The sequence below is a fragment of the Dipodomys ordii genome, unplaced genomic scaffold (genome assembly GCF_000151885.1).
Source record: "Dipodomys ordii isolate 6190 unplaced genomic scaffold, Dord_2.0 Scaffold71, whole genome shotgun sequence".
NCBI classification, from domain to species: Eukaryota; Metazoa; Chordata; class Mammalia; order Rodentia; family Heteromyidae; genus Dipodomys; species Dipodomys ordii.
Window position 1 is genome coordinate 2,512,732 of NW_012267287.1, and position 15,116 is coordinate 2,527,847.

A 15,116-nucleotide genomic window follows, 5' to 3' on the forward strand; every position below is an offset into this window, starting at 1 on the left:
AGGAGAGGAAGAGGAAGAGGAAGGGGCTGGCGGCCAGGGGGTTCCTTAAAAGACTGCAGCAACAGCCCCGAGCCTCACTCTGAGCAGCCAGGGAGCGGCGAGGTCAAAATCTTTGTAAGATCCCTCCGCACCGTTGGAGGTGGAGACCATGAAGACACCTGCTCATCCCAAGGGGCTCGGCCTTTCCTGAGAGCCCTGGGCTCCTGCCAGCAGCCCAGTGGGGTGTGACTACACCCAGTACCTTGGAGCCCTGGCCACGGGCCAGGGGCCGTCTGGCTCCACTGGTGCTGGCTGCCCCAAGCAGGCTCTTCTGTCCACACTGGCCACCCACCAGCTGTGCCTGGGGCCCCTCAGGCACGGGGTAAGGTGCAAAGGTTGTATCATGAGCTCCTGCAGGCGCCTCGGCCCCACAGGCCCCCAAACCACCCTGGCCTCTGTGCTGAGCCTTGGCAGATGATGGCCTTTTGCAGAAGATGGATGTCATCTTGGCCACAGCAAAGGCTGAACACAGAACTGCAGCTGAACCCCCCACACAAGGCTGGGCCCATCCCCTGCTGAACTAAACCCTGGAGCACCATATTCTACACACTCAGGATGTAATCCCAAATTACCTGAACCCCTAAGCACCAGGAAAATCTCAGGCTACAAGGGGAAGGCAGGTAGCTGCCACCCATGCCAAGACGATGCAGATGCAGGAATTCTCTGATAGAAATTCAAGAATATATTATTAAACAAGAAAAAAAGGCTGGGCACAGGCGGCTCACACTATAATCCTAGCTTCTGAGAAGGCCAGGCTCAGGGCACCCTCATGGCTCAAGGGGAAGGACTGTTTTAAACAAAGAGGAATGGAGCAACGCGCAGAAAAGCAGCTCACATTCCTACCTCACAGCATATACAAAAACTAACTAGAGGTCTAAAACGGAAACAACTTAGAAGCATTAAGAATGAATGTTGGTGACCTCAGATATGGCAAATTTCCCAACCATGAAATCCAAAGTAACATAAGGAAAACACTGAAAAATTGGACTCCAAAGAAATTAAAACGTGCTATAGATTTTTGTTGGTTGTGGGGCTTGAACTCAGGGCCCAAGCGCTGTCCCCGAGCCTTTTATGTTCAAGGTTAGTGCCCTACTACTTTGCAGCACAGCACCACTTCCAAAACACTCAAAAGAGTGTTTTATTGGAGTAAGAGTCTCACAAGGACTTTTCTACCCAGGCTGGCTTCTAACCTCAATCCTCCGATCTCAGCCTCCTGAGTAGCTAGGATTACAGCTTGAGCCACAGCACCCAGCACCCTACAATAATTTAAAACAAAATGTGAACAGGCAACACAGTGAATGTGGGAAAATGCTGCATACCATAGGCTATAGGTCTGACTCCCAGAGTACAAATATAAATAACCTTTCAACTCAAAATAAAAACATAATTTGACTTTACAATGATCATCTGGTTAGTCATTTCTCAAAAAAAAAATGCATGTGGCTGATTAGCATACGGGAAGGTTAGCATCAGTCATCAGGGAAACGGGCATGGGACTGTGGTTCTTGGGCACGCAGAGCACTAGGCAGTGCCCACTGGGCTGGCCTGCCCGTTGCCTGCATCCCTGGCCATCGGAAGAACCTGGCAGGTGCCAGTGTCTGCGGGGAGAGCCCCGTCACGAACACCCTCCACTTCGACTTGGATCGGAGCCAGGCGCCAGTGGCTCATGCCTGTAATCCTAAATACTCAGGAGGATGAGATCTGAGGATCACGGTTCAAAGCCAACCCGGGCAGCAATTCTGTGAGACTCTCATCTCCAATGAACCACCAGAAAACTGAAAGTGGTACTGTGGCTCAAGTGGTAGAGTGCTTGCCTTGAGCTGAAGAGCTGAGGGACAGCGCCCAGGCCCAGAGTTCAAGCCCCAGGACTGACCAAAAAGAAAAAAAGGAAAGCCTTGGCTGGGCTGTCTCCCCACTGCTGACCTGCTAAGAGCCTCAGGCAGGGCCCCGCTACCCCTCTGCCCCTGCACTGGGGCCAGCGGCCTTGTGGGAAAGCAGAAGTCTGGCCAGCCAGTCTGAGGCCTCTAAGGCACACATCTCGTCCTCGTGGTGTGGATATTTGGGATTCCACAAAATTGAACTTTCCAGAAATTATTTCCTGCTCAGCAAATTCCTTTGAGCCTCCTTTGAGATGCATCTTCCTCCCGCATGGCCCCTCCCTCTCCCAGGGCTCATGCCCACAAATCTCTCTGGTCACTGGGAAAGCAGGAGGGGCTCCCTGGAGCAGCTGGGAGGTGGGGCTCCAACCTTTGGATGGGATTCCCTCAGCTCGTCTGTGGGGAGAAAGAGCCACCGCGGGCCTGTCCGACTCAGGCCGTTTTGTGCCCAGGTGGCGTGGCTCAGGGGACCCCACAAGGTCAGACGTGTGTCCCAGCCCTCACGCACATCGCAGGACTTTGCGCCTCAATCCTCCGCGCTGAGCCGGGGTTCGGCTGAACCTCCGGGGGCCTTGCAGCCCCCTGGGGCTGCAGTGCCGGCTGAAGGACCTGCGGAGGGCAGGGGCGAAGCAGCAGCTCCTACGGCTGCCGGCTGCAGGGTCTTTCCCCTCACCCGAGGTCGGGCGCCGGAAGAACGCGGGGAGAGGCCATGGGCCTGGGCTAGGCCAGCTTCTCCCCCTGGAAGGACGCAGCCCCAGTCTGGTCCAGGGAAGGCACTCCGGCCCCCTGGCACTGGGAGGGGCCTGCCAGCCCCAAGGACCAGGCTGGATGCAGCATGGTCCCCACTCCCATTCAGGGGGGACCACCCAACAACTCTGCGACCATCACCACATGGACTCCACGCGAGAGCCTTGTCTCCAGGCAGAATGACGCCCCCGGGGCAGCCCGGCCTCGACAGTTCTGCAGAGGCTTTGTGGAGTGTGACCCATCCCACCCGACTCCCAACCGCAGCCCAACACTCGTGGGTGTGGACAGTGGCCCGGCCCCACTGCCCTGGCTAGCCAAGCAACTGCTCAGACCCGAACCTCTGCTTGTGCTCCCAGCCAGAGGCCGAGCCTTGCTGAGCGGCCGCCGCCTTCCCAGCCTGCGCTCCCTTGGCTTGGGAAGTGCACACGCAGCACTTGGCCAGCCACCCACAGAAAGAGCCTGGGCCAAGGGGTGGGGTGGGGGGCAGGCGCGGGTCACTCCAGGATTCCAGCACCCAGCAACCATCCAGAACTAAAGACAAATCGGGTCAAATGAGCAACGGAGTGGAGTGGGTCCGGGCCAGGGCACAGGCGGGCGCAGAGCCCAGTGGGTCCGGGCCAGGGCATGGGTGGGCGCAGAGCCGGCTCCTGCCTCCTGTCAGTGTGGGCGGCGGCCGAGGCTCCTGCCTTGCTGACCGAGCAGCCAAAGACACAGGGGGCGCAGCAGCAGGCATGCGGGCTGGGGAGGGAGGGAGCCGAGGAACCTTCTGCCCCGTCCCTGCTGCTCATGGGGGGCCAGCAGGTACTGGGGGACACCCCTGGCCTCCTCACAGCTCGGAGAGGGCGGCCTGGCCGGAGCACGCGTGAGGCCATGCTGGGGGGGGGAGGGGAGGGGGCTCGGGCGCCGCGTGGGGGCTACGGGCACGGCTCCGTGTGGAGCACTCCTGCAGGCAGAGTCCAAATCCTAGGAGCACCAAGAACCAAACAAATGACAAAACCATTTAAGGTGGAAACGCCATTTCTGGGAGGCCTTCTGGAGAAGGGGAGGGGAGACAAGGTGGCAGCGTCCAGTCCGATGCCAGCAGGCGCCCGGGCACCTTCTCTGCACTCCTTGATCCTCACAGCACCTTTGCCAAGAAGAAGCCTGGGCAGCCCAGCCTGCAGCTTGTGCTGCCCTGGTCTCCACAGGGCCGCCGAGGAGATGTGCTGCAAACACGCTGGCCGACAGGAGGCAGCCCCACGGAGACCGGGCTGTGAATATAACAAGCCCAGCAACCCGGGGTGTCCCAAGTTGGGGAGTGCCTCTGGCTTCTGGCTGTGTATCAGGAATTCAGAGGAAGCAGGAGCCAAGGAGCGGCCAGCCAGGAGCACAGCCTCTAGGCCCGGCCTCCCTGGGCCGGCCGCAGCTCCCCAGGCCCATGGGCAAATGGGCAGCTGGCAGCGGGCAGCACACAGCCATCCGGGTGGTGAGTGAAGAACCAACACAGGCGGGTCTTGAAGGCCCCCTGCCGCCTCTCCCTCTGCGGCTCTCGTCTCCAGTCTCGAATGCGAACTTGCCCGTGCAGAACTGAGGTTTGGAACAAAGAAGACACAGCCACATCTTTAGCCCAGAAAGTCACCAGTGCCCGGTCCTAAGCCCCCACCACACAGGAACCCCTGGGGCACGATGCAGGACCTGGCTCTGTGGAGACCCCAGTCCCGATCCTGGTGAGTGAGGCAGGTCATCAGGCAGGAGGCTACTGGGGGCCAGGGCAAGCTGACCTGTAGGAGGCAGGGAGGCTGGGCGCCCCACCGGGCCTGGGGGACCAGCATGGCTGGGCCCTCACGCAGGAAAGCAGGTGCTGGGTGGCTGGTCTTCAAGGGCACTTCACAGGCAGGTGCCAGGCAGGCTGGGCTGCCTCCCATGCCCCAACCCCCACACACTTGGTCCATGCACCCATCCACCAACAGCCCTCAGGACCCGAGGCAGACACCCCAAGAAGGACATCTGCAAAACCAGTGACAGACAGGCAGGCTGCTGGCAGAATCAGCGATGGGTGGGCTGGTGCCAGAGAGGCTGTTGTGGCTGAGGCTGACCTCAAAGCAGGGTGTGTGTATGTGTGGGAGGGGTGCCCAGGAGGGAGGCCCACACAGGCTGCCTGTCCCCTGAGAGGAGGGAAGGGGATCAAAGCACGGGATGACCAGAGTCAGGAGCAGTCCAGGGCTTCCTCCCGGCTCTCTGATCCTCAGAGCACAGCGGGGCCTCGGGAAACCTGGCCAAAGAGGCCGGATCCTTCCTGCTTCCCCTGGCAGCCACAGGGCTGCCTGCAGACAGCGCGGCGGGGAGGAATAAAGGCACCTCTGAGCCGCCCGCCCTCACCCACTCCCGTGCCCCTGCAAGGGGGGGGAGGCAGCAGGCCCGTGGGCAAAGGTGGCTGACAGTAAATATTTGGCCCTGGAAACCACAGGCCTGGGCTTCCCCCGGGGACGCCAGCACAGCCTGCTTCCTGACCTGCCGCTCTGGGGACACAGGACACAGGCTGGCCACTGTGGGCACGGGACCCTATGTGGCAAGCACCCTCTCACCCCCGCCCAGAGGCCGCTCTGCTGGCAGCCACCCTCCGGGGGGCTTCCACCCAAGACCCCACCCTGCTGGCTCGGGGATTTCTTTTTTTTGGGTCCGGTCGTGGGGCCTGAACTCTGGGCCTGGGCGCTGTCCCTCAGCTCTTCAGCTCAAGGCTAGCGCTCTACCACCTGAGCCACAGCACCACTTCCGGCTTTTTTCTTTTTGCTTATGTGGTGCTGAGGAATCGAACCCAGGGCCTCAAGCATGCAAGGCAAATGCTCTACCACTGAGCCACCTTCCCAGCCCTGGCTCGGGGATTTCTAAGGACACTGGGAACCCCACAGAGGCCGCCCAGGCTGCCAGCACTGCTGGGCTCCTGCCCTAGACCCCATCCGGGGCAGGGCGTGCCGGCGCCACAGGGGCTGCCCCAGGAGCACAGGCCGCCACCAGGCTCTCCTTGAGAAGCGTGCCCTCCACTTTGCCGCTTCTTGCGCTCACTTGTGTCTGACCTCCCGCTCCCACTGCGGTGCCAGCACGAGGCGGGGCTGGCTCAGGCCTCCTGCCCCGCTCAGAGCAGAGTTGTGTGGATAAAGAGGGCCCCGGGCACTGCGGCACAGGGGCACCGGCAGTGGGACCCCAAGGCCGGAAGCCCTGGACACCTCCCCCACCCCCGGAGTTGTGTCCACATCTTCCAGGTGGGGCAGGAGGGGGGTGAGTCCTGCGTCCAGAGCCGGCCAGCACTGGGACAGGAGTCCCTGCCTCCCCAGGACAGCTGCCCTCAGCCCAGGCCCCAGAGGCACGCAACCGGGTCAGCACTCACGGCCCACACCACACACTGCTTACCACCAGCCACACTGTAGCTCATGCCTGTAATCCTACTCAGGAGGCTGAGATCTGAGGACTGAGGTTCAAAGCCAGCCCAAGCAGGAAACTCTGTGAGACTCTTACCTCCAATAAACCACTCAAAAAAAGCCAGAAGTGGCACTGCAGCTCAAGCGGTAGAGCGCTCACCTTGAGCAGCAGCAGCTCAGGGACAGTGCCCAAACCCCAGGACTGGCAAAACAAACCCCATTAAGCAAAAAGCCAGAGCTGCCTCCCAGAGGGAGGCCAGTGCTGTTCCATATTTTTGCTGGACTCTTAGAAGGAAAGTTCTGTGCTGCCTCCCACACAGAAGCCATTCCAACACTAACCATGTCCCCGCCCACCCAAAGCAAGGAAAGAAGTTACTCCTTCACGAATTCAAAGGAAATGTGCTGGGAAGCAGGGCCCAGCGGCCCCTGGGGCTGCAGTGCTTTCATGGGTTGAAGCTTTGTGGAAGGAAGTGCAGATTCCAAGAACTGCTGCCTAGCTTGGCTGGGCCACAGACTCGGTTCCAGCAGCTTCTTCCTGAGGGTCGCCTTGGGTCTTCTTCCACCCCCACCTCCCCACCCCCCAGCTCCGGCCTGCTCCCCAGCCTGCCCACCCCCCAGCACCACCAGCGACTTCTTCCTGAGGGTCGCCTTGGGTCTTCTTCCACCCCCACCTCCCCACCCCCCAGCTCCGGCCTGCTCCACAGCCTGCCCACCCCCAGCACCAGCAGCACCCACCCAAGTGGCAGCTGCTACCAGGAACCTAGTTCAGCTGCCAATGGCACCCGGCCTGCCCAAGGCAGTGTGCAGGTCTTCAGAGGTGCGTGCACACACGCAACCTGTGCTCACACCCAGACAGCAGCTCGTGTACACTGTGTTGGGAGGGACACACGGCAGTGCATGCACATGCTTTGCACACAGAATCGTGGTGGCCTCTCCAGTTCCGGTCTAGGGCCATGGGCAGAGGCACAAACAGCAGTGCCTCTGGCAGCGACCTGTCCCTGAATGAGCTCCCAGGCTGCTGCCCAACCTCCTCTCTGGGCCTCAGCACCAGGCTGTGGGCTCGCGCATCCCTCGGTCCTGCACGCAGAAGGCTGGGTCCACCTCGGGACAGACATGGAGGAGAAGCTGGTGCAGGCCGCGGGCAGCTTCCTCCTACTGCCTACAACCACAGAGCCAGGAGGTGGGGCAGAGGGGCAAATGGGAACCTGAGCCAGAGTGCAGCAGACCCAGGGCGGGGACGTGGAGGCTGCTCCTTCCCACCCTGCTGGGCCACTTGGCCCACCCCCAGCATCTCTGGTTCTTCCCACCCTATTCCTACACACGCATGTGAGTGTGGAAATCTGTGAACCCCCCGTGCACACCAAAGTACCAGCCTCAGAGCACACCCGGTCCCACACCCACCTAGAAACCCAGCTCAGACTGTGGAAGCACCCCCCGTCCTGCTGGCCCTGCACTTGGATCCTGCGGGTGTCCAAAGGCGCAGCATGCCCCCCGCCCCCCCCCCCCGCCACATGACTTTCTGATGGCAGCAGGACAGCAGCCTCTGCACCAGAGGCCGTGGCAAGTCCAGGAAGGAAGGGCAGCCTCGGCCCACCCCGGCCGCCACGGCAGAACGTTGCAGGCTCCGCCACGATCCCTCCAGCAGCGCTCTGGGCCCCTGCAGGAGGGCGGCCGTCCCGCGCTCACCTTCAAACACCTGGTGGCTGTTTCTGAGCAGCGTCTGCAGGCCTCCGCACTCCCGCTTCAGCCTCCGCAGGGTCGCCCTGTCCAGCTCCCCGGCCACTTCTGCCAAGGAGAGGCTCTCTGTTGGAAAGTGGGCGTGCCCAAAGAAGGGATTACACACCGTGATGTGTGCAGCAGGACCAGAGGTCCTCAAGGAAACCCTGTCGGTAACTTCTCAAGGAATCCACACCTGACAGAGCTCGGTGGCAGCCAGGGAGTTACACAAGCCTCCCAGGCAGCCACCGCCCAGATAAGCCCGCCTCCCCCTGACAAACTGTCTAAAGGAGGAGGAGGTCACAATGCCTCAGGCACCGCCCAGGAGAGGGTCTCCACTGCTTCAAAGTCACACTCCAACTGCCTGAGGGGAGAACGTGTGTGTGTGTGTGTGTGGGGGGGGGGACACACAGACACCGGCAGCCTGGGACCCTGAGACGGACAACGGTTTCCAGGTCCTGCACATTCTTCTAGTGGCCTTGACTTCCTCTTGGTGGAGTCAACTCTTCACTACCTTCCAGTCCCCATGCTTGCTGTTCCTGACTTTTAACCCACCTGGCTCCTGCAGCTCCACCTGGCAGCCCAAGCCTGGGGTTGGCTCAGCCTCCTCCTCAAAGATCCCCAAAGTCTGGGGGTGGCTCTGCCTGCTACCTAGGGACCCCCAAAGCCTGGGGGTGGCTCAGCCCCCAGTGACAGGCATCAGTGACATGCCTGCCAGCCACAGGACCCCGGGGTGCTCAGGCCTGGACTCCTGAGCAGACACGCGACTGGAGAACACGCGACTGGAGGTCCTGAGCTACACGTTCCACGTGCAGGGAGATGACAGAGATGGAGGGGACACGGACCCGCCAGTCACTGGGCAGGGTGACATGGCACGGGGAGGAAGGTGTTACCGCTCCACTGACTCCTGTGCCAGGGAGGAGCAAAGAGGTAGAGGTGGGGGACCTGGGCTCCAGAACAGCTCACACTCTGGAAACAGGCAGGGGGCCCACACCGCCCTCTGGCGGCCAAGGGAGCCTTCTGGAGGTTTCCAACTGGAATCTTTACAACTGCCCTGGGGTTCCCTCTGGCCCTGCTTTTCTGGAAAGCCACTGGAATTCGAGGGGGTGGGGTGGGAGGGTTTGCAGCTGAATTAAAGTATCAAATTTGTATTCAAGGGGATAGTGCATCTTTCTAGCATCTGGTGACCAGTTTTCTGGCTGTGTGATTTCTAGATTTGAAATGAGCCTTCGTGGTTGACCCTGATATCTCTGTAAGGTTAAGGGTCAAAGGTCACCCCCAGTCCTCTATGCTAACAGGACTATAAAGACAGCTGTGAACAGCGTGCTTGCAGATGGCACATTCACTCTACCCCAGGTCTATTTAGCTACCAGGAGGTCGGGAGTGAAGCTGTGGCGTGTACAGGCCTGGGCAGGGGAGGGCCACGACCCACCTCCGCTGTTCCAGGCCTTCACACTTCCTTCTTGAGAACCCATTGGGTTCAGCTTCTTTCCACCTAACAGCAACTCTGCCACTTGCAAAACCACCTGGTCAGCAAAGCCTGGAGGGAGGGTGGCACAATTCCTTGGGCGCTGGGCTCTCTCTCTGGGGCGGAATCCAGGTAGCCAGGGCCGGCCGGCAGTGGCAGGGTCTTCGGCTCCCCGCTCTGAGGGCCTGGCCTCAGCCTCACCCTCGGCCCCCACACCCAAGGCTCTAGAACCGTCTTGGAGGCTGCTGCCAACCACTCGGGGTGCAGGAGAGGAATGCTGGCCACCAGGAGGGCTTGCTGGGCAGCCTTGCTGGCCACGAATGTACCGGGTCCTCTGCTCATCCATCCAGGCCTCTCCAGAGGCAGGGTAAGTTCTGGATTTCCCAATGAGACAGACCTGTGCTTGAAAAGAGGGCAAAATGGGATTCGAGTAGGCTCATGGGTTAATTCAAAGTTCTCCACTTGCTCTGGAGTAGTTGGTCATGAAAAACATCCTTTCTAAAATTCTTTGCAGTGTTGGGGGTAGAGCCTAGGCTTCGTGCATGTTAGTTAAGTGCTCTGCTACTGAGCTACATCCCTAACACCAAAGTCCCAACTTCAAAACCTAAAACCATAGTAAGTGATTTAAAAATAAAAACCTAAGTGTCTATTCTGACTTCGCAGAAGGCTGAGATCTAAAGGATCACAACTGAAGCCAGCCCAGTCAGTAAACCCTGTAACCCTTCATCTCTAAACGAATCCCAGCCAAAAGCAGGCTGGAGATGTGGCATATCAGACAAGTAAGTAGGCCTTGAGGTCAAACCCCAGTAAAACACACAGAGAGACAGCTAAAAATAAAAAAGGACAACAGTGAACAGCCCAGGCAAGTGCCATCAATGATTTACAACCTGCCAACTATTCACTTACTGAGCTTAGCACCTACACCCTAAAAATGTTCCATTCCTGTCTGCCCTGACCCAAGGCGCAGACCCTTCTACTACTGAAGCATTCTGCAAGGCAGAGGGTGAGGCCTTACGCCAACCTGGCAGAACAAAGATACCTAGGAGCCTGGCAGGGGCCTCAGGAAGGTGGAGACTGTCCCAGCAACCTCGGGGGACATCTCAGGTCTGCTCCTCCTCCCTGGCATGGCCCACAGAGCAGGAAGGCTGATCTAGCCACAGCCTCTGAGCCGCTGCACTGCTCCATTGTGGCTTACACTGCAGAGCAGAGCAGCACCTGCCTTCGGCCCTGGGCACGGCTCAGATCACGTACAAGGCATGCGCATACCACGCTGCCATCGACACCAAGCCCTGCAGCTCTGATCAAGTGAGTCCATGGTTTTTTGGGCCAGCACCACGACTTGAGCTCTCCCTAGACTTTTTTGCTCAAGGCTGGCATTCTACCACTTGAGCCATTACTCCACTCTAGCTTTTTGGTGGTTAACTGGAGATATGTCTCATGGACTTCTCTGCCCAGACAGGCTGTAAACCTCCTATCTCAGGCTGCTGAGTAGCTAGGATTACAAGTGTGGACACCAGTCCCTGGATGAGTCCATGGTTTCTTTTCCAGGCCTGTGTCCACTGTGGCTCTCTGCGCCTGGTCCCACACGTCCTCCCTTCCACCCAGGTGCCATACCCCTCCAGGCAATGCTGTCCAGGACTCACCCTCTTGGTGGACGGGATCCGGAGGCAGTCCTCTTGGACGTGGAAGCCGCACGAGAGCCCCACCTCCTGGATGAAGTCCAGGTACTCCCGGTACTGTGTCTTCTGGCTCTGCCTCCGGCAGTATTTCCCAGCGAAGTCAAAGAAGCAGCAGGGAAGGACGAAGAAGCGGCAGTCATAGGAGGACCTAGAGCAGCACGCAGGAGACAGAGCTGAGCACGGTCAGCACCAACATGGCCAGTGTGCCAATGACCAGTATGCCGCTTATATAAAACACGACTGACAGCCTCCCCCAAGGGAACTTTAACATCCACATAGCAGTGTGTTTGCAGCAAAATATGTGTCTAATTAACAAAACAACTTCCTGGCCCTCCATTGTCAGCTGAGACCTGGGCTTTCCCCAGTACCTTTTAAAAGACCTGTGGCTGGGGCTGGGAAGGCGGCTCAGTGGTAGAGCGCTTGCCTTGCATGCATGAGGCCCTGGGTTCAATTCCTCAGCACCATAAGCAGAAATTCCATAAGCAGAAAAGGCTGGAAGTGGTGCTGTGGCTCAAGTGGTAGAGTGCTAGCCTTAAGCTGAAATGCTGAGGGACAGCGCCCAGGCCCAGAGTTCAGGCACCGTGACTGGCAAAAAATAAAAATAAATAAATAAAAGACCCGTGGCTGAAGGAGCCTGGGTAACAAGTGCTAAGGCACCTCTTAGCTTTGCAATGGGCTCCTGGGGCCTGCAGCATCGCTGACAGTGCCCAGCCCCCAAGGGACACACCCACCCGACACTACCAAGCCTCCACTTAGAAGAAACCAAGGTTGACGCCCAGTGCCTATGTGCTTAACAGATTTTCCCTCTTGAAGACAAACCTTTGCTATTAGAGAAAAACCATTCAGAAAAAGACACACCTTTCCAAACTAGATAGAAATGTTCAGTGCTGGCCAACAGAGATATGAGGTGAATCATACTCGTCGTTTTGCATCTCCTAGATAGCCTTCAGGAGCACCCCGCCAGCCGCTCACCTGGCTGCGATGACGGGCACCCAGGGCGTGAGCTCGTCTGAGTGGTTGCCAATCAGCCAGTCAACACCAGGGAAGAGGGTCTTGTCATCAGGGGTGATAGCACCTTCCTGGAGAAAGGCAGAGAATGAGACGGCACGGCCATGGCCTCCACAGCCGCCCAAGGCACCGGGACCAAGGAAGCGAATGCCCACCGTCGTGACAGAACACCAACACTAACGGAGCTACGGGGTCGCTGAGACCACACACTGTTTCTCTCTTCACTGAGGAGGGAGGCAGGGACTAGGAAAAATAGACAGGACCTGAACCTGAGTTCTCGCTGGCAGCGGGCCCAAATGCAGGCTCTAGGAAGTTTCTGGGTGGATGGCTCCTGCCAGGGCCAAAGCAGCTGTTGGGAACCTCCAGGAAACAACTAGCACCTAGGTGCTCAGGGACCCATGCCAACTGCTTTCCTTGGGACTTCAGGGTCTTATCCAATGACACAGTAACTGGGGACTTGAAACCACCCGAGTCCTCCCACCCTGAGTGCTTCCTCCTTGTGAGTCCTCCCACTCTGCTCTCAGACCCCACACCCAAACTCCAAGCTTGACTCTGCTAACCAGTCTGAATCTGCGGTCCACACACTCAGGCCCAGAGCCTCCCGGGCACTCTTCAAGCCTGAGGTTTTAGAAGCAGTACGTATCTTACTGCATCGTGTGCATGTGTAGAACAAATAAAGAATGTAAGTGGTTGAGAGGAGACAGGGGCGTCTCGAGCTTCACTTCTATGTGCACAGGAAATGGCTAGCGCCCACACGTGGTGCTCCAGACCAGGCTGGGGTAAGGCTGGTGTGGCAGTACTGGCCACGGGTAGCTGAGGCCACAGCCCACTACACTCTTCTCTCTCACTAGCGTTAATTAAGCCGTCTTGATCTCATCTCACCTGGGCATTGAATTGTGAAAATGGAGATCCTAAAGCAAACCCTCCAGCGGCACCACACCCACAGCACCATGGGAGGGGGGCAGCTAGGCCAACATGCTACCTTGTGGGCCACCACCTGCTCAATGTCTGAACAAGCTGGCCTACGAGAAGAGGCAAAGAGACATCCCCTGCAGAACGGCCCTCCAAAGCAGGGGCTCCCCCTCCCCCTTTCCTGTCCTCCCCTCCTGCACAATAGGCACAGGGGAGGAGGCAGGGCCTCAGTTGCAGGCCAGGTCCTGTCTTCCCTGTAACCAGCAGCTGTGCAAAATATAAAGCCCCTCCATCTGTCCTGGTCTGTCTGCTCTTCTTGCTGGTTCCTTGACTTGAACTCAGGGCCTTGTGCTCTTGCTTAGCCCTCCAGTTCAGGCTGGCACTTTACCACTTGAGCCATACCTCTAGTCCTCTTTTATCCTTGTTTCCATTTCCTGGAACTCGTTTTGATAAATACTATTTTATACGGTCAGAGGCACAGAGAGCTCAGATGAACATGAATGCAGTCCTGGTAAGCAGTGTAGTTGACCCACCCAGAGGTGATGTGTTTAAACAGTCCCCACCAGGGGACAGACCCCTGTGTGGAAATCAAGGGAATGGCTAGGCCAGTACCTCTAGCCGAGTTTGGGGTCCATACATGTCCCAGATCTTCCTTCTTCGGACATCAATCCCTCTGCCTGGATGCTATAGGAATCAGGTTGAGAAATCAGAGGTTAAGCCTGGCACACGGCAGGAGCAAGCCAAGGTCCTGCACAGGTGGGGCAGGAGGCCCTGGCGCTGAAGGATAGCGCACAGTCCCCAGCACTCTGAGATGCTGTGCGGGGCACCCTGGTGGAGGCCTGCACTGCCAGCGGTCACTGTGAATCTTAACGGAGGGGAGTCAAGGGAGCACACTAGCAAGGACAGAGCCCCACAGCTTTGGTGAAGGTCAAGCCCAGGACACTCCCATTTCCCTGCCCAGGCCAGGCTCACTGGCTGTCTCAGGACACACAAGCACAGAGGAGATCTCAGCTCCAGAGGCCTCCACTCCCCTGCTCCCAAATTTCCCATCCCATGTTGGTCCTCTGGTGACCCTAGGAGAACAAATCCCCACTGAGTCCAGACCAGAGCAGAAAGAGGAGCAGGACCTGTGCTGACTTGAGAGCCTCCCGCACAGGTCCTGAGTCTGGCTCACCCCTTCGCTGCACAGGATGTGGACCAAGAGGCCATTCCCACAGCCCAGGTCCACAAAGGACTGCTTCGCTGTTAATCCCCGCTCCACTCTTTCCTCTTCCCATAGGACCTGAATAAAAAGGAAATACAAAATAAAGCCAGCCAGTAAGTCATTCTATTCAAGAATAATTCTAGCCAGGCACGGCAGGACCCCCTAGTAATCCCAGATACTGGGAGGGCAAAGGCAGGAGAATCAACAGTTCTGATAGCCTGGACAACCTGCCAAGACCCTGTTTTAAAATAAAGATAAAAAACAAAGGGTTGGCCGGGTGACAGTGGCTCACGCCTGTTATCCTAGCTACTCAGGAGGCTGAGATCTGAGGATCATGGTTCAAAGCCAGCCTGGGCAGGAAAATCTGCGAGACTCCAATTAACCACCTGAAAACTGGAAGTGGCACAGTGGCTCAAGTGGTAGAGCGCTAGCCTTTAGCTGAAGAGCACAAGGACAGTGCCCAGGCTCAGAGTTCAAGCCCCACGACTGACATAAAAACAAAAACAAAAAACCAATGAACAAAAAACAAAAGGTTGGGGTGTAGTTCAGTGGTAGTACCCCAGCCAGAATTTTCAAGACCCTGGGCTCCTCCCTAGTCCTGCAAGGAAAAAAGAAGAAGAACTGAGACACCAATCTCTGCTGGGGTTAGAAACCCCACTTCCAGGGTAGTGTGGCAAGACATGAGCTGGCCCTGGGTCTCTAGGCCCAGCTGATGGACTGTGACCAGGGCACTGGTCTGAAATGGCCAGGACCCTAGGGGGCACCAAAGCTTCTTCCCGATCAGGAAACCATGATCAGAACTGGTGTGGTGGTACAGCCTATTTTTGCCCAGCAGGTATGGGGCCTTGGGTTCCATCCCCAGAGCCACCAAGTGTTCCTCTCTGAGCACCAGTTGACAAATTAATGGTCACGGGCTGGGAAGGTGGCTCAGTGGTACAGCGCTTGCCTGGCATGCCTGAAGCCCTGGGTTCGATTCCTCAGCACCACATAAGCAAAAACAAAAAAGCCGGAAGTGGCGCTGTGGCTCAAGTGGTAGAGCGCTAGCTTTGAGCTGAAGAGCTGAGGGACAGC

At 58.0% G+C, this 15,116-nt stretch overlaps 1 protein-coding gene across 1 annotated transcript in view; it reads right to left on the bottom strand.

The window, feature by feature from the left end:
- Window positions 1-3,593: 3,593 nt before the first annotated feature.
- The window catches only part of Trmt44 (tRNA methyltransferase 44 homolog (S. cerevisiae)), a 31,628-nt gene continuing 20,105 nt past the window's right edge, over window positions 3,594-15,116 (bottom strand). Inside the window, exons 5-11 of the mRNA XM_013023888.1 lie at window positions 14,016-14,123; window positions 13,454-13,525; window positions 11,894-12,000; window positions 10,886-11,069; window positions 9,207-9,639; window positions 7,745-7,861; window positions 3,594-4,229 (exon numbers count right to left, since the gene is read on the bottom strand). Of these exons, the coding sequence (XP_012879342.1) occupies window positions 4,039-4,229; window positions 7,745-7,861; window positions 9,207-9,639; window positions 10,886-11,069; window positions 11,894-12,000; window positions 13,454-13,525; window positions 14,016-14,123 (1,212 nt within the window). The 3' untranslated portion in view covers window positions 3,594-4,038. The remainder of the gene's footprint in view (window positions 4,230-7,744; window positions 7,862-9,206; window positions 9,640-10,885; window positions 11,070-11,893; window positions 12,001-13,453; window positions 13,526-14,015; window positions 14,124-15,116) is intronic.